This window comes from Ambystoma mexicanum, chromosome 6p (genome assembly GCF_040938575.1).
Source record: "Ambystoma mexicanum isolate Mex_15411 chromosome 6p, UKY_AmexF1_1, whole genome shotgun sequence".
Lineage (NCBI taxonomy): Eukaryota > Metazoa > Chordata > Amphibia > Caudata > Ambystomatidae > Ambystoma > Ambystoma mexicanum.
In genome coordinates this window covers 1,468,086,805-1,468,110,043 of record NC_090935.1, presented here as the reverse complement: position 1 = coordinate 1,468,110,043, position 23,239 = coordinate 1,468,086,805, and the positions used below count along the sequence as shown (strand labels likewise).

The 23,239-nt window shown below is 45.5% G+C and overlaps 1 protein-coding gene across 1 annotated transcript in view; it reads right to left on the bottom strand.

Annotated features, from left to right (window-relative positions):
* Positions 1 to 3,141: 3,141 nt before the first annotated feature.
* Positions 3,142 to 23,239, bottom strand: part of LOC138510550 (C-X-C motif chemokine 10-like) — a 39,049-nt gene continuing 18,951 nt past the window's right edge. The window contains exon 4 of the mRNA XM_069626294.1: positions 3,142 to 3,744. Coding sequence (XP_069482395.1) covers positions 3,693 to 3,744 — 52 coding nt within the window. The 3' untranslated portion in view covers positions 3,142 to 3,692. The remainder of the gene's footprint in view (positions 3,745 to 23,239) is intronic.

Genomic DNA, 23,239 nt, shown 5'->3' with positions numbered 1-23,239 from the left:
GAAGATTCACAATTTATTTAAAAGGATTATTATCATTTAGGCCTTTTTCTCAGCCATCATAAGGCAGATGGATTTCATCCATGTACGCTTTTTTATGGAATTTCCAGGCGATTTGGGGGATATACAATTCATCTTCCGGTGACTCTGGGAACTGTACGGGCCAGTTGAACTAGGGTTGTGACTGATCTGAGCATGTTCCAAATATGAGAGTTGGTGAGCGGGTGAAAACTGAAATTAGGGATATGCTCAATAACTTACCTATTCATAACTATTGTGCTTTTATGGAAAAAGCAGAAAGGTGCCACATGGGCGTCCTATATGATACCGATTTGGTGGTTGGATTATCTAATTCCTCATGATTAGCGCAAACAGAACATTTGTTTAGTCTTGTAGTTGCTAGTAAAGTTATGAAGTTGTGATACATTACTAGTTTTTGCAAAAAAGCTGAAAAGAGAACAAAGGATGATGACAAATGGCAATTGCCATATGTTGCTCCAGACCCCTAAACCAATCCTGACTTGGAGGCTGTGTTGGGAGAAGAGAGAAGGGTAACTGTCCAATCCTAGGTGCAGGGATTATTGCAGGGCACTTCCCCATGTTTGTAAAATTAGTGCCGTCATCACTGCTATATAAGAGGGACTGCACTAGGACAGAACACACAGAAGAGACAGACCATCAGGAAGGCTGCTGAAACTTACCATCTGACAGCTGTAAGGAGACATCAGAGAAGATTGCTGAGAGTACATCTTGCTGGAGCTGTCTATTTCTAGAAAGGCCTCAAAGCTGACTGGGTTCTATGGTGGAGAGCGGGAGGCCATCTTCGAGTGTGGAGTAACCAGACCCCTGCCCTATCTTTCCAGAGTGTCGTGAGATGCAGCTGGCTTTCCTGACCCTTAAACAGAGGGTTGCTATCTAAGTAGAACTGAGTCCTGGGAAACCAAAAGGTGCGGGAGTCTGCTTGCCTTGAATCCTTTCCCTTTATAGTGGGCAGGAGGGGCGGGGGCAAAACTGTGTAGATCCATAGCCTATTTAACCCATTTGGCAGAGCACAACAGGGTGAATTTTGTTGACATTCGAAATTAACCAAGCTCACTTCCCACTGTGCGCTGAAAACTATAACCTATCATTTAATTGGGTAATCCTTGTTGTCCAGCTGACCCCGACTTCTTTAAGGAAGAGGGGTGTCTTTGTTCTTAAATCAGTACAACCTTTTTATCTAGCTTCCCCAACACAGGCCTTTAAGTAAGGGGGGTCTGAAATCCAAAATTCCCCAAAGCATTCCAGTTTTTCTGCCTGACTTCCCAACATAGACCAAAGCAAGGGGGGGGGGGGGGTCTGAAAAATAAAGCGATGAATCAACCTGTGTTTTTTTTAACCAAATGTGTGGGTGAAATTCTAATTGCAATATGTATTTTTTACCAATCTTGAAATACTACTGCTACCCTTTTAAGCCTGCAGGAAAATCAAAATCGCACAACATTACATAAGAGCCTTTGTTATTGATCGGTGTAATTATTTCGTGAAGTGAAATTTGCAGAAAGTTAAGAATTGTGATTAGGTTCTCTTTAACTCACTTTCGTGATTTATTCATGCTGAGAGAAGTTGATTGTCTTATGCCACAGATAAAGTGGTTTTTGGTAATTTTATGCTAACCTCTATTACTTTAAATTTAAATAAATACCAATATATTTCCCGTACACCAGCATGGTTCGTGGCTCATTGTTATCTCAGGGCAGAGGGATACAAGGGGCATGATATGTGTCTGAGATAGGGCTAAAGAAAAGAATCTGTTAAACAGTTTGTTGTGTCACCACTTGAGTGGGGAGGCAAGGAACCCCCTGTGTTGATGGTGGCTTCTCAATAAACCGTTACATAGCGTAGCTCAGGATCTTTTCCAGACCTAGCAACACCCCTGATTAGTAGCATACGGACGGGGAAGCAGATGGTGCAGCTTGCTCCCGCACAGGATCTGCCGTGGAGGGAATCAGGACATTTTGGAGCAATCCCAGCTGCTGCCTCTGCGAGAGCTGTCATGAGGATGTCTCAGAGTTCTAGAAAGTGTCTCGGCTGCTGCCCCATCAAGCTGTCTGGGCCGCAAAACCTTTTTTCACACTTGTCTTGATTTCCAGCAACACACCTCTAGTCGACATGAGTTCAATTAATGGCTGCCGCAGACATGGCACAAAATGGAGGGGTGGCCCCTTCCTCTCCAAAGTCACAACTCTTGCTAAGTGTTACGGCTGATTGTTTGATGTGTAAATGTTGTGTATATAATGCATAACCAGAAGATGTGGGAGGGGCTGGAGGGGGTAGGTCTTGTACTTAGTAAGACTTAAATGTTCATGGCGAGCTCAACAATTTCAGCATCAGGTTTATAAAAATGAAAAATATGTTGTCTAAAAAGTGTGTGTGTTTACATGTGTTTCCGTGAATGTAAGTATGTGTATGCCTGCTGGGGCAAAGGGGCAGTATTTGTCACTGAAAGTGCATGGTGAAGAACTGGGGCCGACACAAGCCCATATAGCTGGGTTTCATTTCAGCGCTAGCAGCACAAAAAGAGGGCAGTGCAGGCATATATTGTTCAGACAGGCCTCATGTTTTCTTGGGCACTGGCAGCATGAAAATATAATTTACTGGGGCAATGTTGGCATGTATGGTTGTGACCAGACTCAGCAATACACTTCAATGGGGGGCAGCGCAGGTAGGTGTATATTGTTCAGACAGGCCTCATGTTTTCTTGGGCACTGGCAGCAAGAGAATATAATTCACTAGGGCAATGTTGGCATGTATGGCTGCGACCAGACTCGGGAATACACTTGAATGTGGGGCAATGCTGGCATATATTGTTTAGATAGCACACATTTTTTTCTTTGAGGAAAGCAAGCATCAACACGTGTAGCAAAATGTCCCTGTGCACAGTTGCATCTGTTGGGAATGTTTCATGTTTCCCTCCAGAGCAAAGTGCACATTGTATCGATTTTCCCGCGTTATTTGTATAAAGGGAGACCATCAGTATTTATTGGCATAACACTCGCCCAGGCGTTCCTGTAGCAGTGTCCCTCATCTGCATACCTTTTACGATCCTTTGTACAATACCACCACAGTAGAAGGATAGGCTTTTAGAGATGGCATGCACTCATAGAATTTGTAATCTTTTTTACTCAAAGTGTGTGTTTTTATTCCAAGTATAAAAGGTTGCATAGATGTCATTGTTATGTTACGGAACACAAAGGATACACTCTATCATACATTCTGTGCTCATATTGGCAGAACATAACTTTGAATCGAATGCTATGTCACATTAAACGGATACATGAATTCATTGTTATAAATAAAACAAAAATCTGTATATTTTAAGCATTGCTTTTCATCAGCTAGATATTGTACAGTGGGAATGCCTGGAAGAATTTAGTTTAGTTTATTTGCTTATATAGCACGCTGAACCCAGAGGTATCTAGGCGCTTAACTTGGTGGACAACAATTGTTAAAGTCATGGCATTTAGGTTACATGAACACGCAGCGTTCTAACATATATACAAATATGGATCCAGAGTTTCTATTTACAGTATAGTTAACGCAATTTGTTCACGTGACTTCCAGGAAGGGAGATTAGCTTTGGCGGCTGGCATGTACCACAGCCTCATGACATTGGCAGCTTTTCTTCTTCACAGAGCCCTGGTAGGTTGCAATTTCTATCCGTGCAGGACCTGTGCTTTGGATTTCTTGTGTGCATTTCGCAAAGCTCTGGAAAAACAACAAGAGAAATATTACTGCCTTATTGTCCATTCCTCACTTTCTTTCTCTCATCTGAGTTCCCATGTTTCGCATTTTGCAAAGTGAGTTGCACAGCAAACATTCTCACGCTGTGTTTCGTACCACTTTTGTACTAGGCCTGGCGCCAGGATAATCTATCTGGGAGAGCCAGCGCTGCAGGTGGGGTGGTGGCACATTTCTGTCGGGTGTGTTTGTAGGAGCAGCCTACACCCCCTGGAGTTTCATTATATAGGTTTCCAGACAGGTTCCAAAATACAGATGATCCATTCTGCTTGCCTACTGAAGGCCAGATTCTCATGTATGAGCCAAAGGAATCGAGTGCAGAGAACTCAGGTCGCCTTATTCACAAAGGTGGCGTGAGCATTGCAGAAGGGGCTGGACTGTAGCACAAGGAGGCACTGTCCAGCCCCCTTGCCACATGATCCTGTACATATCTGTATATCTGCATATATCTGCTTATTGCTGATTGTATATTGTATTATTGCTTATTGTATATTGATGTATCTTGATGTCCTGTCATATGTAACCTTGTAACCTGCTCTCCGCCCAGATGCCCACGGGCCCGGTGCGCACTATAAATGAATAAACAATTACAATACTGTACAACAGGCTCCCTGCACCACCGGCACCACCAAGGGACAGGCTGTTAAAGGGCATGTCTTAGTGAAATGACCAAAGAAAAAAAGCATTTCTTTCCCTGTTTAGGGGGTAGAAATGCTAGTTTGACAACCGCGGTTTAAGCCAAGGCTGTCGCACTTAAATAACAAATCATGAGCAGATCAAAAAGGACTCTGCCATCATTTGTGCCTCCCCCTGCACCTGTATCAAAGGGCCCAGACTGAGGACTCTCCTTTCAAGGCATTTAACAGCACACCCTCTTTTAAATGCCCGCAAACGCCACCTTTTGCATAAATGTGCAAAGGGTGGAAAAAAGGCAATTTAAACAGCGCATCTAAGATGCCCTCACTCAGATGTCCTCTTGGGATTGGGCGGCTACTTTTTCGGTGCAAGTTAGGAGGTGCTCTAGAGCGGCTTCACACGTGCCCAAAAAAAGGTTTGAAAATGTGTCCCTTTATGTCGACAGCTACTCAAACACTATGAGGTTATCAGTTGCGTGCTTGCCACTCTGAGTCATGCAGCTGCTGGCAGTGCAGGCTCCCACACAGACAAGGAGACATTCTGCTCAGGTCGCAAAGCTGTGCATGTGAGGAAGAGCGTCAGGTAGTCTATTCTTGCATCCTAGCCTTGACCTTTTCAGGTATGGCCTAGTTGGACCTAGTCAGTGAGATGAAGCTTGATTCCCTAGGCGAAGCAAGCACAGCACCCAGATCTGAGCATATACACTGTCACTTAGGGAGACAAACCAAAACCGACATGTACTGGCATATTCAATAGCTTTGGCTTTTTGGTACGCATGGGATAGGCATTTTCCAGGCACTGCGTGGCAATAAGGTGGCAATAGCCGGAAAATTGTGTTGGTACCTGGGCATATGATGCCATTGCCTAGCAAATCGCTATCTAATACCTATATGTAAGTCAAAACTGTTAGCTGTGAGGACATACATATTTCTTGTACATCAAGTGGCCCAAGACACACTTGGTGAAGACATTTTCATTACGCAAGGAGCTCATCTAAAGTGGCAATTACACCAGCAACTCTCCGAAAACGGCTTAGGAATAACATAGGCAGGCCCTACACAGCACAGCGTTTGATGTTACTGTGTGATAGGGCTAGCCCATAGAGATCCCAGGATGGCGTGTTCTGAGCGGATAGGGGCAAGTAGTGGGTGGGAAAGGCCATAGGAATTGCCATGGCCATGAACGGTCCATGGGTGAATAAGTTACCAAACACGCACCACAGGCTGTTTCTCCCTGCACACAATCCCATCTTTCACCTATCTGTACTCCAATGCAATAGTTTCAGCTTAAAGGTGCATTGTCAAAACTAAAAATGGATGGATGTGAGGCTTTCAGTCGATGACAGCCACTGGCATTGCTCTGCTGAGCATCCTATACCGCTATTTGCATATCAATGCCGGTTCTGCCACTAGTGTGGGCTGTTCTTCCCAAACTGCTAGACCACAAGTCCTACAAATAGTTGGGGTAGTCTGTGTTCCAGTGCAGAGGCGACGTGGACAAGCAGTTGGCACTGACCTCCACCTTTTGTGGCAGGACTTAGCATATTATTTCTGGAGCTATTCCCCTTCTGCTACGGCACAGATGTGGAAAGGATTATGGCATGGAAGCTTTCCCAAAGCAATGACAGTGGTAATGGTTAATTCAAAGACTTGCATCTATCACTGTTTACTTTTACTCCACTTTCCCCTCCAGAGTTACATGTTACCTGCACAGACATTCATTTTTTAATGTGCTCAGTAGGTAAACGCACAGATTATAGATTATAACCTTTGATGCAACTGCTGAAAATATCTGTCTGCAAGTTGAATTCACCTGTTTTTAACTTGGACGAGCCTGCAATCAATGTCATCCTTCTGAGGCTGATAAAATGTGTAACATTGAGATGTCTCGTGCCCTCCTTTCATAGGATGGGGGCAGCAAACAGAGCTCCTAGTTGGCTTACCTCCAGTGGCCGAAATGCATGAAAAGAAGTGGTGGAACTATGTTCCCTGCTGGCTTGGCCTGCTCCCCACAAACCCCATCACCACACCCCCTCCCACACACAATACAAACCCTCAAACAATTGCACCTGCTGTTTAAGGGAACGTTCAGTGCAGTGCACTGAAGTGAAAGTTTCAACTGTTTGCTACACATTTTTTTAATGAAACCATTTCAAAACGGTTTCTTTTCTAAATAAAAGTATAGGAACATAAGGGGTGCATTCAAAGGCCCCAAACAGAAGTCCCTTTCACATTAACAGCAGGATCTTAAACACAGAAACAAAAACGTATTGACCTTTGTTTTATTCAAGTGAAATTGAAGAGCCATGTGGGAAAGGGGCCTACCTGTCATTACCAAAGGAAAAGCAGCATTTTAATTTACAAAAGAAGGAGGAATCAAAGTTCCCTTTCACATGGAAAACTGGATTTTCAAACAGTGACAGTCTGCAAATAAAAGCAGTTTAAATGTGAAAAGGTATCACTGCAAACCGAAAAATTGATATTATGTCACATACAAAACTCCAGTGACATTTTAAAAGCCACTTTGTTTTCATGGAAAAATGTCAGCCCAAGACAGACACTTTTGCTGGCTGTGGGAAACTTCATAAGGAAATCTCCCACTGACAGTCTGGATGTTACATCTCCCATCTAATTACCAACTGCAATAACATGTCCTGCTAAAGGTGTTGAAAATTCAGTTCTCTAGACCTGCAGGCTCTGAATGCATTGACTCTGCAGGAGAAGTTCCCCTTGTTTGGAGCATGGCCAATATGTGTGAAAGTGAGGGCAACAACTTCAAAGAGCAAGCTTCCAACACAAAGAGACTGATACAAAAAAGCTCTGTGTACAGGCAGATCCAGTGATAACAAATGGCCGGAAGGCAGGAGAAGGCCCATTTGTCCCACATGAGAATTCACAATTAATTTTAAAGGACTATTATCACTTAGGCCTGAAGGCAGGAGAAGGGCCATTTGTCCCACATGAAGAATTAACAATTAATTTAAAAAGGCATATTATCATTTAGGCCTGAAGACAGGAGAAGGGCTGAACTGAATATGTTCCAAATGTAAAAGTTGGTGAGCGCGTGGAGAATAAAATTAGGGATATTGGTAATAACTTACATATTCATAACTGTTATGGAAACAGCAGCTAGGTGCCACATGGATGTGCTACATGGTACGGTACGCACCTGGTGGTCAGCTTATCTAATTCCCCATGATTAGCTGAATCAGAAAATATGTATATTATGGCAGTGGCTAGTAACATTATGAAGTCGTGATCCATAACTAGTTTTGCCAAAAATTTGAAAGGAGAACAAATGGTGATTACAAATGGGAACTGCCATATGTTGCTCCAGAACCCTAAAACAATTCTGACTTGGAGGCTGGGTTTGGGAGGACAGAGAAGGGTAATGGTCCAATCCTAGTTGCTAGAATTATTGCAGGGTACTTCCCCAAGATTGTAAAATTGATGGTGTCATCGTTGCTATATAAGGGGGACTGCACTAGAAGGAGGGGACACACAGAGACACAGGAACAAAAAGACAGAGAGACAGAAAGGGCTGATGAAACTTATCTTCTGACAGCTGTAAGGAAACACCAAAGGAGATTGCTGAGAGTGCCTTTGGGTGGGGATGTCTATTTCTTGGAAGGCCTCAAAGCAGACTGGGTCCTATGGTGGAGAGCGGGAGGCCATCTTTGAGAGTAGCGTGACCAGACCCCAGCACTATCCTTCCACGGTGTCCTGTGAAGCAGCTGGCTTTCCTTAACTTTAAACAGAGGCTTTCACTGTAAGTAGAACTGAGCCCTGGGAAACCAAAAGGTGGTGGAGTCTGCTTGCCTTGAATCATTTCCCTTTATAGTGGGCGGGGGGCGGAGGGGACTGTGTAGATCCTTAGCTTATTTAACTACAAATATTAATTTAATTAATTCCCCATTTGGCAGAACACTACGGGGTGCATTTTGTTAAAAGTCGAAATTAACAAAGCTCACTTCCCAGTGTGCGCTGAGAACTATAGCCATAATGTAACTGGGTAATCCTTTTTGTCCTGCTGACATTGACTTCTTTAAGGAAGAAGGGTGTCTTTGTTCTTAAATCAGCCCAACCTTTTTATCCAACTTGCCCAACACAGGCCTTTCAGTGGAGGGGGTCTGAAATCCGAAATTCCCCAAATCATTCGAATTTTTCTGTCCAGCTTCCCCACACAGACCAAAGTAGAGGGGGGGGGGGTCTGAAAAACAAACGTCTAAATCCCTCTGTGTTTATTTTAAACCAAAAGTGTGGGTGAAATCCTAATTGCCATATGTATTGGTACCAATCTTGAAATCCTACTGCTTGCCTCTTAAGCCCGCAGGAAAATCAAACTCGCACAAAACTACATAATTGTTTTGATTACTGATCCGTTTAATTATTTCTGGAAGTGAAATTTGCAGAAAGTGAAGAATTGTGATTGTGTTCTTTTCATCTCACTTTTGGGATTTATTTATGCTGAGAGAAGTTGATTGTGTTTTGCCACGGATAAAGTGATGTTTCACATTTTCCTGCTGACGTCTATGACTTTTATTCAAATAAATACTGATATACTTCCCGCACACCGGCCTGGTTCTTGGCTCATTCTTAGCTCAGGGGAGAGGGATCCAAGAGGCATGATATGCGTCTGCAGTAGGGCTAAATAAAAGAATCTGTTAAATAGTTTGTTGCGTGACACCTTGAACGGGGCGGGAAGGAACTCCCTGTGTTGAGGGTGATCTCTCAATAAACTGTTACAAATAGTAAAACTTAATTTTAAAAAGTAGAGGCGCACTGCTCCCAAACGTTGCCAACCATTTCAACCAAAGCTTACCTCCTAGGGGGACATTCCACAGGCAGGCGTGGGAGCAGTAGGAGGCCCCCATATGCCCTGGTTGTTGGAAGAGATGTGAAGTAGGTTGCAAGCATATCCCACGCAGCAGCTGGGTAGAAGAGTAAACCTGCTGGCGATCAACCTACACCATCGAGACACTTGCTCTAGTTAAGCTCCTGCCTACGAAGCATTGCAGTACAAGACTGTAGTTCCCCACTGCTATTTCTCGCCTCTGATTTGCTCTCGGGGTGTTCACTCATCGCTGACTCTGGGCCCCTTCCATCCTTGTTTTGCTCTGCTGTGATTTTGTGTTGGGTGCTGCCCGCTGCAGTATTTGGGCCCACTGCCAGAGGCCCACACAACTGTCACCACAGTGGCTCTGTTCTACGGTGCACATGGCTATACCGGATAAGATACTTGAAATTCCCATCAGGACTTCCGATGCCTGCTCTGCTCACTAACACACTCAAAGTCTGCTTCATTCACACCTCATAATACGCACACTTGCCCACTCAAACACGCAATTAAACATCCCTCCCAACACACACACTAAACGCATCAACTCTACTCTTCTCCCACCAAATTGTATTACGCAGTTCGATCCAGCACCCACTCGCACTGTGTGCACATGAGGCACCCCGCTGGATATAGATCTACCAAGTGTCCTTCACACAAATCCCCCAGAAATACATCTGCAAGCAGAAACTGGGCACCTCCAACCTTCACACCAAAACAACAGCATAGCTACCTTGCAATTCTCTTCCATTTCTACTACTCAAACCAAACCCCCTTCTTGTTCAACTCTCATAGATCTGTGAGCAGTGCACTAAGTGGGATTAGAAATCAAGGGGGGGCTCTCCTTAGGGGGCATGGCCTACTTGGACCCCGCCCAATACGGAGTGCCCCCCCGCCTAAGCTTGGGGGGTGCTGGTGATAGAAGTAGAGCTGGCGTGCACTGCCATTATTACCTTTGATATGTGCCCAGCCCCTCCTTTTAAACAAAAGATGGGCCTGGGCGCACCAAACGTGTGACCCCAGTGTGCCCCAGCTCACACACAGCAAACAGTCCTTTCCTCAAAGGAGGCGGTGGCAGGCAACACTTGAACCACCGGCTCCTTGAATGCAAGGTCACCCTGCTGCTGATGTCTCTGTACTCAGGAGGAGGGCTGGACTGCCCAGCTCTCCTTTTGTTTTCGAGTTAAATCAGCAAGCAGCCTGAAGTCCCTTGGCTTCAGGCTGCTTGATGACCTTTTACTCAGAAACAAAAGGAGAGCTGGGCAGTCCAGCCCTCCTCCTGTTTCTGAGTACAGAGATACCAAGCAGCCCGTGTAGTCGAAGCGCTGCACGGTTACACAGGCTGCTTGCAGGTGTCAGTACATCTGAAGTGCTGACACCTGCAGACAGCCTGTGTAACTGCAGTGCGTCGGCTACACAAGCTGCCTGATGGAGGAGTCGTTGAGGCTGGGGCTAGTCGGGGGTGGGCCCCGGCTCAGGAGCTCTTTTCGGAGACTGCCAGGACTCGGCCCGGCTAGCCCTGGCCCACTTAAAGCCCTGGCTGTGAGACATGCACACCAGCAGCAGGGCGCTGCGTGAAACCAAATAACATAACAGACTTTATTTAACTTTCCTGTTAGGAGAGAACCACGGCTGAAACAAGATGGCGGGGTTCAAGTAGCAATGAGCAAGCTCAGGGCTAGTGTTCATTATTATTAATATAATCATCTATGGAGCCACCACTATAGCCTATTAAACAATGCATGAGTGAAGTATGGCGTGCAGTGCACATACAGGAAAATCTCCTCTCATTGATTCTAGTGTGGGCAGCCCAAGAAAATAAGGCCCATTTAGGACAGGCGATTTGCCCGGGATGACACTGCTGGTCAAGTGGGGAGGCCTGCCTGTGATCCCAAGTGTTCTGACTGCAGAGTGCACTCATTTTCCCATCTGATCTTTGGCTTTGCAAGAACCTACATTGGTGTTTGCAAGGTGTTCTGGCAGGAGTTGCACTACTATTCTGTGGATGGGGTTTAACTTGTAGATTTTCTATGTTGGGCGGAGGGGGCGTTGTCCTGAAGCACACCCTTTGATTGAGATGGAAGTGACATCACAGAAAAGGCTGATCTTCCCCAACCACGTAAGGGTAAGCATAAAAGGGGCGTGACAATGTGCATAAAAGGGGCAGGACAATGTGTGCCTGGATTTCAAAGCAATCCCTTTGGAGGTTTGACATTAAAATGCTCTACAGTACTTCATCATGTTTACCAAACATTCCCATACTGCGTAGGAATGGAAATGAAGGCCCAACCCACCGAAATTGCTGCAGTTAAACCAATTTTATCAAAAATATGCTGAATTAAAGGTCTCAAAGTGTCCCGAGTAAGGGTTGTGCTGTTCTTGCAAACAGAGCTTTTTTTTTTACACACATCATTCAGTACTCGTGTCTGTGTTTATAGTTGCATATGCCCACCACAAACGCAGAAATACCTGAATGCAATGTGATGGGAGCCAGGACTGGCTGAGCATATTGATTCGCTGTTATTCATGGTTTTATGGTGGTGTCTAGTTTATTATGCATCATGTGAGTAAATGTTCCATTCCCGCAAAAACAGAACATACATTCTATCGTTCAGAGTTCAACTGGTGATTTTCTGTTTGAGGAAATAGTTTTACCTTATAACCGAGAAGTTGGAATTGTAAGCAAAACCAAACGGGGAGCTTCATTTTATTTTTTTTTAATTTGAAAAATATACAGGAGCATGCTAGATATTTGTAGGTATCCTGTCATATTTTCGAAACACCATTATGTCGAACATATAGCAGAAAAAAAATGTTTCAAATATTTTTATTTTATTTTATGTTTTTAGTTTTGTAAGTTACAAAAAGTGTTAAAAAAATGATGGGGGATTGGGGAACCCCCCCCCCATTTTAAACACAAAAAAAAAACATTTGAAAACATTTTTTTTTGGCAAAATTGCGTCGACATGATGGCATTCGAAAATATGCCATTCGAAAATATCACTATAAACCATATTTGTAAGCAAGTAATACCAGGCCAAGCATCCAGCAGTGCAGCCTTTGTGGTGTTAGTGACTCTCGAGTTGCTTTCTCCCGGCGGAGGGACCAATACCCAGTGACGTGTCCAGGGAGTGGCCTGGGGTGGCACGTGCTTGTGATGAATCAACTTCCGGGGCACCAGTGGTCCAGGGATGAATATCGGTTTCTAAACGATCAATCAGCCCCACACCTCTAGTACACCAGAAGGGATCCGATCAGATTGAAAACACAAGCAAATTATAAACCTCTTTGTCCAATTGTGGTAACGTGGACGGAACAGCAGGCTTATCTCTGCAAGGTCGTGGATCGTTGGTTAGTTGCAACACAGCGAAAATACCATGATTACCTAATGATAAAAGGGACTGACCAGTCATGGTTGTATAACAATATCTACTTTATTTTTATCATAACAGACTGTTCTAGCACACTACAAAATACAACCCACCCTGTCAGTGCCTTAAGTGGCACTACAAATCGAGCAGGGGCTCATCGAGGGGGCGTGGCCTAACAGCAGGGGTCTTGATGGCCCGTTAGGCCACGCCCCCTTGGCGAGCCCCGGCTCAATGGGCTACTGGCACCCCTGCCAGGCAGCCTTTTGTAGAGATTAGCACCCTCTCCCCTATGGGGAGAGGGTGCTAATCTCGGCATTTATTTTGTATAGGCTTGCCTGGCAGGGGACAGCGCCTCGCCTATTCAGCCTAATGGTGGTGCTGCCCCTCGCTAGCTGGGGAGGGGCAGCGTCACCATTAAGGCTGAAAGGGTGAGGCCACTGGAAGCAGAGGCCTTTTTCCTAAAAACTGAAACTCCCGCGAATCCGCGGGAGCTTCAGTATTTAGCAAGCAAGGCCTCTGCTTCCAGCGGCCTCACGTTTTCTCCATAATGGTGGCGCCGGCCCACGTGCATCACTTGATTAAAGGGATGCCTCGCAGGTGCGGCGCCACCATTATGGCTGAAAGCCATTTTTTTCTGAAGCCTGAAGCTCTCGCACACGAGCGAGAGCTTCAGGCTGTAGAAAAAAATGCCTTTTCGTGTAGTGGCCGGGGCTGCCAGGGGAGATTAGTGGGCCCTGGCAGTGCCCCGCCTCAAAACGAAATTTCGGAGCCTGCCGGGGCCCAGCCCCGGCAGGCCCCGGCCCACTTAAAGCCCTGCACCCTGTATAGGAATGCAGAGGACAGACAGTTTCAAAGAAGGAAAAAGGATACATTCTGGATACGGACAAAAAACCCCAGAAAAAAACAAAAAAGACATTTCCATTTTCCAAAAGGAAACATGGTTTTTAAACTAATTTTCTGTAAACTGTGTTGATTTTTTTTGTTTGGCTATCATAGCCTGTGATTTTTGTGCCTCTTCCTTTGTGTTGTATCACGTTATATTTATAAAGATGTATATGCTTGTCAAACTGTTGCTTCTTTTGTGCTGGCAGCAGGTATTAGGAAACTAAACTGTAGGTTCATGGGTGCCAACTTTTGATTTGAACAACGGGGAAATTCCCCCACTCCCACGCTGCTAGGCAAGCGACCAGCCCAACACATACCCGTGCTGAACACATTTGATAGCACTTGTTTTATAAGGAATTGCAAAAAGTCATCAATTAACAGCCAGTTGTAAATGTATAACATCTATGCAACAATCACTAAACATGCTGAGCTACTCTGGCAGCCTTCTACTGTCGGGCGTGTCTCTGGATCTCTTAAAGGGCTCAAAATCACTGTACTACCAACAGGACAGTTCATATACATGACTTCAAAGTCAACAGTATTTAATCAGCCACAATGATCAGGTACATAGATTCAGTGAGGATGTACCAGTGGCAGCTCGCCCATAATGGGTGAGGGGGCGCCGACCTGCCGAGACCTTCAACCGTTATGTTGGAGTCAGCCCAAAGTAAAGACTGAGTGCTCCCTCAGCTGCTTTTTGCATTTGTGGGAGGGCTCCTGGGCTGGCTTGAACTGTGAACGGGAAACACGGTTTCCGTTTGACAGTTGTGTTCCCCTCTTGCTCATGTCCAATGGGCTAACCAAAGCTCTTTGATAAAGGAAGCAGGTTCACTGTTATTATGTGGCTAGACTGGCATCTTGATGCAACCAGTTTCGACATGGTTTCATATTGTGGCTTGGCATTTTTAATGGTAAAGCCTTCTGGAGTATGTTCTCACAAGGGGATGCTGCCATATATTGGCAGAACAAGCATGGGCATGTTTCATATAGTATCATTACTGTCATTAGGTGCAAAGCAAACATGAGCATGTTCTTATATGGGAATACTGGCATATATATATTGGTCTAGCCAACATGGAAATGTGTGGGCACAGTCAGCATGAACATGTTTTTATACGGGCATATATTGTGGGCAGAGACATCATGAAAATGTGTTGGGGGCAATGCTCCTGTGCACTGTTGGTGATTTGCATCTATTGGATTTTTTCGTGAGTTAAAGTACAAAACCAATTATAAACTGTTTGGCTTTTCATCCAATTTTTAAATTAAAATGTGCTGTAAAATGCAGCATTTTAAGCCGTCATTTAAAAAAAATTCTCTGGGGCAGAAAACCCCCACCCTAACCCCTTTTGGTTGGTTTGGGCCCCCTTGCTATGCTCTGTAACTCGGGTATATTTGAGGGAAATACTTATACCCCTCCAGTTACAAAATGCACCAGCCACCACTGGGAAGTACAGCAGAAACTGAAAACGGCAAACAATTCTATAGGGGCAACTTGAGATTCCTGCAACCATTGCTAAAGAACCAAGGGAGCAGTCGCCTCCTTTGCCCCTGTACTCGGTGCCAGTCGGTAATATTGTCCTTAACAATCCTTTGATACTGAGGTCTGAGAGATACCTCTTCTGTTAAACTGACTCTTTTTGACTGGCTATTATTTAAAGCTGAGCTGAAAGTGATGTCTCTTCTGCTAAATACCACCTCTAATTACACATTATTTGCAGATGTGCTGGGAGCAATGTCTGCTTGAGTTAAAAGAACGCAGTATCTTGCTGAGTGCATCGTGCATTTTTACAACTGTTGAACCTGAGTTACCTTTTTAGGATGCAAAACTTGCATTGTCTTAAACCTACTTTGAACATGCTGACTGACCACCAGAAAAGTGAAAACAAGGTGGTCGGAACATAAATCCAATATCCGAACCAAAAGTCTAAGGTCCCCAGTCTCTCTACATTTTCAGGAAGCACGTCACACCATTGCACAACTGAAATGTGTCATCTTGGAGCAAGTGACAATGGGAAGCAGGGGTGGGGATGTCCAGCGGAAATTGTTGCAACGAGAAATCCTATGGATTGAACTTTTGGATTCGCTCAGCCCCCACGGCATGAACACTGAGTCCGATCTTATGTGCTTTGTGTAACTCCAAGAGACTTGAGCCCAGTTGATTCATATATATTTTACTTATGATCCATATATGTTTTACTTATGTTCTTGTTGACATTTCTTTGTCCAATGTATACACATCTAGTATGTACATTGTTTTGCTAATTTTCATGTTCATTCTACATTGGTGGAACTAATGTTTTTATTTATCTTGTGTATGTTCTAATCAATCCATGCGTTAGTTTGCCTGACTCAACACTATAATTTTCGCTTGTCCAGTGACTGTAGCCCTTCAGATCGCACAGAGGGTGAGCGTCTGCTTTCCATTCGCCTACCCCATACAGTGCCCCTAGAGTCGTTTTGCCATTCCAGTGGCGTTTATAGCCACATGAATTGTTGCCCCGGGTTGTGTCTCTTTGGCACTGCACCTTTTGTGTCAGCCCCCTTGCCCCGTTGGACTGTGTCCCTGTGTTGGCCTGCAGGATCCTCCTGCTTTTTTCCATTATTTACCTGGCCTGTCATTCCATTACTCTTACGGTGGCCATTTTGTGGCTGTCCGTATTTAACCTCTAGCGCCATGGGGGCACCCCGCAGTTCCTTTGAGCTGTGGTTGTCCCCCCATGCGCACTCGCATACATGCCATACCTTTTGTTGCACCTTGTGAGCACTCTGCGGTCCCATGTGGGCTGCGTTTATGCTCCCCTGCTGTGCTCCCATCGTTCGTCTGACTCAGGAGATTTTCTCCTTTGAGTGTTTATCCCTCGTAGTGTTTGCCACGTTGCCGTGGCTACTCAGCTCTGCCTTTGCCCACTTCAAGATGGACGTCGTCCTGGCGCGGGGTTGCCAGGACGACTCATAACACCATACCCCAGTCTGGACGCGCGTTGCAGCGGCCAGACTCCATGGAGATCCTCGCACACTTTTTATTCCTGCCAGTATCCCTAGCTGATGCAGCTACATTTCCACCAGATTACTCCGGGTTCGTCATTCGGCCCACTTTAAAGATGCGTTTGTCCGTGAGGTTCTGTTGCAGCTTCCTGGACACGCTGGATCCTCTTTACTTACATCTCTGTCCATGGCGCAGCTCTGCCGTCCACACGGCAATCTGTCTGTTTTCCACTATTCCGTATTGACCAGTAGCCTGTCCCCGCTAGGTTGGCTTCTGTTTCTGATATATGGGTCCTTTATGATCTTTATTTTAGATACTCTTTTGGCCGCATCCCATCTTGGCTCTGTCTTCTGGCTTGTCCACCAGTTGGCAGGCTTTTGACTGGACGCCTCGCTTCTGTATCAACAAGGTTAGTGTTTTCTATCCTCCCAATCACTTTAACAGACTCTATGAAATAAGATATTAGACTGATTAGTGCCTTTACTCTATTACCCTACAGGGTCCGTGTTATGAATATTGATGTGAAATAGGAACAGTGAAAGTTTATACCCTGAAGATGGTTCTTTGAACCGAAATGCATCGGTCATCTCCCTTTTTCTAACATCCAAAAAAAGGAGACTTTTCCACTGGAAGTTTATGCTGTTTTAAATTATTGATTCTGAATGTGTGAAGTGACACTTTTCTGTATAAATTCTTGTGACTGATTTACAGAATGCCAGTCGTTGTAAGGCATTTCCTATGTTTGATAAAAGTTCTGTACATTGTATGCTACATGAACTAATGTGCTCCCTGTGGCTTTAATAGAGGACACTTTGTGAATTTGATCCTATCACTTCTAATAACTTGTTGGATTTGACAAATTAAAAATTCAAGAGTTAGCTCTATAATTCAGGCTCTGATTTATATTTACATTTTCTACTGAAGTTTCTAAATGTCATGTGTGTTAACTAAAAAGGTATTTCTATTTACCTTTCAATACTAAGTGTTTGAATGCAACCAGGTACTCCAGTACCCAGAAATTAGACTATACGGCGCTAAAACTATTACAGTTACTTACCTTAATAGAGGGATTTTCTTCCCTGAAGAGTGCATTTGGGCCTGCTCTGTAGCAATACACAGCTCTGGTTCTGTCACATTTCTTTAACCAGCTTGGTAAAACAGATATATTTAAACCAGTTTGGCCTGTTGACGCGTATTTCATTTGCAGGGACAGCGTAGCGTTGCCTTTCAGTGGGTAGGGGTTGTGAATAAGCGTTCTTAGTGACACCTCTCACATGAGTTATATTTGTCTGTGCTTCATTGTTTTATTCAGCGCTGGTCATTGGGCCGGATTTTCCAGGATCCGAGATCCAGCAGAATATGTCTCCCCGGATCGGGGAAAACACTGCACTGCCCTTTAGGGGGTTGCTGGTTTTGTTCTTGAAGCCAGGACTTGAACACGGGTCTTCAGGATGAAGGTCAAGAGACTTACCCACTAGACCACTTGAACATCTGGTCAGGGCATATGTGCAATGTTTCTAAATATGTGCAATCTTTCTAAATCTACCTGCCTCTACTCTCCGCCCTCTGCAACTAATCCAGAATAGGACTGCGAGACTTGTCCTTGGCCTCAAGCCCTGGGATCGTATCTCTCCAGCTCTGAAATCTCTCTCAATGTCACTGGGCTTAGTAAGATCACTGTTTTGTTCTCCCCTGTACGCCTCCCTTGCCTTGTCGCGCTCTGAAACACATGTACGAGCGCGATAAAAATAAAATATCAATCAATCAATGTTTGTTAGGATTGTATCCTGTAGAAAATATTTAAGCAAACTTTGTATGTTTAAAAGGTGTGCCCCTTTTATGCTTTACTTACAACATCATAGGAAATACTCCTCTCCTGGATACATTTTCAGGTGTTAATTATCTCCTGAAATGTGAATGTTTATTTTTTGTGGCGTAGGAATAATCTCCTGCGTTCACCAACTACACGCACTCGCTGGTGGGATCCCACAGTTAAGAATGTCCATTTCCAGCACTGGTTTTTATTTACAGCTTTGCATGAGGCAGTGTAGTGTGGTGACTGTATTTACTTTGATAGGCTCCTGCTGCAATCATTTCACGCCTTCTCTGCCGCCGCTCTTTCCTTGCGCGTGCTGCCACGCCCAGCGCCACATCATGCGCTCTCTCCATGCAGAGAAGAAGGACTGCACATCACAGGGTCCTCTAAGCTCTTTGTGCTTCTCTGTGGGGGAGGGAGCTTTGCTAATGACAAATGTTATGAACACCTGTAATGGCACATTTTATTATTTATTATTATTATTATTATTATTTATCTGCAAGCGAGGACGGAGTGAGGCAGCCCCGGTGGTGGCACTTATGATTGTTGGGCGGTACGCATCGTTGTTCCTGAAAACGGGGAAAGGGGGGCTTTTTGAAGTGTAAAACACAGAGGTTTGCCTCCGTGAAATCAAGATAAAGGGTTGGTTTTATGCATATTTCTTTTTTTACTCGGTTAGGGCAGAGACAAGTGTGAAATGGAGAGTGCTAATGGCCCCTTTCCCCGACAAATCACAGCTCATTGGGCCGGGGCCTTAGCACTCCCAAGCCCCTCATTTTCTGTACATTCCACAGTAAATGCCTGCACCACATACGCCTGTTTTTCTAGCTAGTCTGCAATGTGTCTAAACTGACCTGAAAACAGTGTGGTTATAATGCACACGCGCTTGCACATTTTATCCAGAAGATGCTCATGCGAAACAATTCTAGGAGTAGACAAGTAGAGCCATACACCCAGATGTCTGGATGTCCTGTGCAGGTGAGAACATGTCAAGCATAAGCGTGTTGTAATTGATTTACAGACTTCTTGATTTCGGGAATAAGGGGTGTTTGAAAGGAATGTTGAAAACAAAGAAAAGGGGTGTCTTAAAAAATTGGAGACGAACATGGGTACAACTTTAGACCGAGAGTGTCACCAGCGGGGAGGCAGCCCTGCTTAACACCGTTTCATAATTTGACTAATGCCCCACATTTCTATGTACACAACGTATGCCAGAGACACCTTAATATGCAAATATTTAGTCCGACAACAGTAATCTGCATGTGAAGTAACATAAAATCTACTATTAAAATTCGAAACCGTCGAACGCTAGTGATGCTAAGAAAGCCCTGCCCACGTTCCTCACACCTCAGCAGAGAGCAGCCCACAGTGATGAAGCAGCTCTCAGAAAAGACTGCGTGCCATATTCTGCAACGCTGGCTTCTTTAAGAACATACCATCTTGCATTTCTGTGCAGTTATTGTAGCGTGTTTACATTATAAATGCAGGTCTACATTTACCCTAATGTAATATGACGCGAGAGCCGACAAGCGCAGGCTGGCTGATTATTTGGCTCCTGGCGAGACATCTTGAGATTGCTACCCTTTAAGATAAACAGAATTAGGCCAGAAGAGCCTGTGATATGGCCACCTGCTACAAGTCATTGTTCGACCATGGCTTGCAAATGGTTGCTATAAATGAAGAGAAAAACTTGGACGGCCAATAAGGTGGGATGCCCAGGAGCTAAAAACAGACATTGGCACCAGACATCATCAGTAGGCAGGTGCTACCTCTCGCAAACTATGAGCGTGCACATAGTGTGCCCTACATCCAACTTACGCATGTGATGCAGACTACACATTTCTGTCCATTGTATAGGATGACCAGACATCCAGGTATTCCCGGGACAGTCCCAGGAAATTGCCCTTCGTCCCGTGAGTTTTTTTAATTTTACAAACCCTGTCCCGGGTTTGCAGGGGTGGGTGGCTGGTGGCTATGTTCCCGGTTTTTGCCGGTCCCAGCGCGACTTAATGCATGAATGGAGGCGTGAAATGGTTTTCACAGCCCCAATTCTCCCCCCTTCCGCTTCCCAGCACTCTCCTCCAATGAGAGGAGTGTGCCTGTGAGCACAGCCCCTCCCTGCCCCCCCATGAACAGGTCAGCGACATAGAAGTAGGACTGCCATTTTATTTGTATTTACTTTAGTCCTACTTCTATGTCCATGGCCTGTCCCGTTTTTTTTTTGTTATCTGGCCACCCTACCATTGTATATGTTCCATTATGCTTTGGTTGTCCCCTATATTCTCCTTTAAACAGGTTTCCAAACATCCAGAATGAATGTCATAAGGATGGTTGCAGGCCGCCAGCTGGCCTCGGGTGCCAACAGTAGCTGCTGGCAGCTCTATTATTATTATTATGGTATTTGAGAGTGGACCTAGCTTCAAGAAGCAACTGAGCGCTTTACAGAGGTGTACAAGATTACAGATGCATAACGAACCACTTTTTAGAGGTAACAACATAACAGACATACAGCTGGGGGTAGGATACAAAGGGGCACAGCTGTACAGGGTAGCGGTGGAGAGGGGCGGGTGGCGTCTAGCGAGTCAGGTGGCACCAGGGGTGACGTGATGGCCTAGTGTCAAGATAACCCGTCTCTCCTGAGCTACATGCAAGAGCTAAAGTGATCCCAGAAATGTCCAAGCCAGTAACAAGCTAATATCATGGTCTCAAAAGGGGGTTTACCCTGAGACGGAATTTACTTGCAGGGTGCCCAGTGATAAAGTCGCCTGGGAAATGGCCGCCAGAGGGCTTTATTTCACAAAAAAAGGCACCCTCAGTAAAACCAAACACTTTCCCCAAAAATTCTAAGATAGGAGTTTACGGTATAAAATTACACCCTCCTAGAATATTTGGGGAAAGTATTTTAGGGGTCAACAAAAAAAAAAGTTGCCTACCTGCCGACGTTTTCCAGGCGACATGATCACACAGAACCCTTTGCAGGAAGCCGATTCTAAAGCCAACTTGGGCTTTGAAATGGCCGCCTCAATGGCAGTGCAAATGACCAACAATTAACACAGAATAGCTTTCTACGAGCTGGTCGAGACCTGGCGGGTGTCTGTCACTGCACTGATGCAACCTCAACTCGGCAGCGAGCCAACGACCAAGTTGTCAATGCAGGGGGCCAATCAGGCATGTGCCCGCTGCATGCAGCTGATGCCCACTCTGCACAGGTTGCAGTAGGCGAGGCACAGTATGATGCCAACAGGTACATTTCGGCAATGCCATCATCGCCACTGTGAAACCGCCTACGCGGAAACTACTTAGGGGGCCTTGTAGGCTCTCCTGCACAACAACACTCATTGTTGAAAGCAGCAACTGCGTCACACATTCGCTATAAGGTAATCAAAGCTCGAAAGGTCGAGCGCCCCTCTAGTTTCATTTTTTTTAATGCGTTTACCATACTTGTCTTAGAGGATACAGATGGCTCGTTATTTACAGGCGATAAGTTCCGCTTTTAAGCCAGAACGTCGTGCATTTTGAGGGATGAGGAAACAGGCCGCTTCATGGCGAAGGCCAATGGATAAGGCCTTCGCCACTCTCTGCAGCTCTCTGCTGCTCGACGGCGCGGAAGGCGCTGCAAAGCACTTTGTTTAAAGGTAAGACTTTAAAAACTACCATTACGGCTATGCGCCACCAGCAAGGGAGACCAGTCCCCCTCTCTGCCTGCCACAGAAATGCACGGCTGCGATCGCACACCCGCTCTCATTTGCAGTCACACCGCACGCCTAGCCTTATCCTACATAACCTAAGGTTAGGCTATTGATGCGCTCCATCCTCAGCTCGCACTCATTCCGACCTATACTGCGCTGAGACCCGAACTCTCACACCCCCTATCCCTGAGGCAAAAGCACAAGTGACTATTAGGAACAGAAATGCTGGACCCATTACGTTTCCTGCACCTGAGCCCCCTGTGGGCTGGTCATACTACGCCCATGGCCGCTGTGGCCTTCAAGCCCCACAACATGCTGCCCATTACTGATGTTGCTATATTGTCTATGCCTAAGCCCTCCATGGCCCCTGTGCCTATTGTTGTGCTGCCCACTACTGATGGTGTTGTCCTGCCCGCTATTGATGCTGTTGTGCCTAATGTTGTGCTGCCCACTATTGATGGTGTTGTGCTGCCCACTACTGATGCTGTTGTGGCTAATGTTGTGCTGCCCACTATTGATGGTGTTGTGCTGCCTACTACTGATGCCGCTGTGTCTAATGTTGTGCTGCCCACTACTGATGCTGCTGTGCCTAATGTTGTCCTGCCCACTATTGATGCTGCTGTGCCTAATCTTGTCCTGCCCACTATTGATGGTGTTGTCCTGCCCGCTATTGATGCTGCTGTGCCCACTGTTGTGCTGCCCAATACTGATGGTGTTGTGCTGCCCACTATTGATGCTGCTGTGCCCATTGTTGTGCTGCCCACTACTGATGCTGCTGTGCCTAATCTTGTCCTGCCCACTATTGATGGTGTTGTCCTGCCCGCTATTGATGCTGCTGTGCCCATTGTTGTGCTGCCCACTACTGATGCTGTTGTGCCTAATGTTGTGCTGCCCACTATTGATGGTCTTGTGCTGCCCACTACTGATGCCGCTGTGTCTAATGTTGTGCTGCCCACTACTGATGCTGCTGTGCCTAATGTTGTCCTGCCCACTATGGATGATGTTGTGATGCCCACTACTGATGCTGCTGTGCCTAATGTTGTCCTGCCCACTATTGATGGTGCTGTGCCCATTGTTGTGCTGCCCACTATTGATGCTGCTATGCCTAATGTTGTGCTTCCCACTATTGATGTTGCTATGGCTACCTTGCCCTCCGCTGCCCCTCTGCATGATGCCCCCTCATCCTCTAAGACCAATTCTACCCTCAGGTGTGCACTAGTTAACGCCCGCTCACTACCTG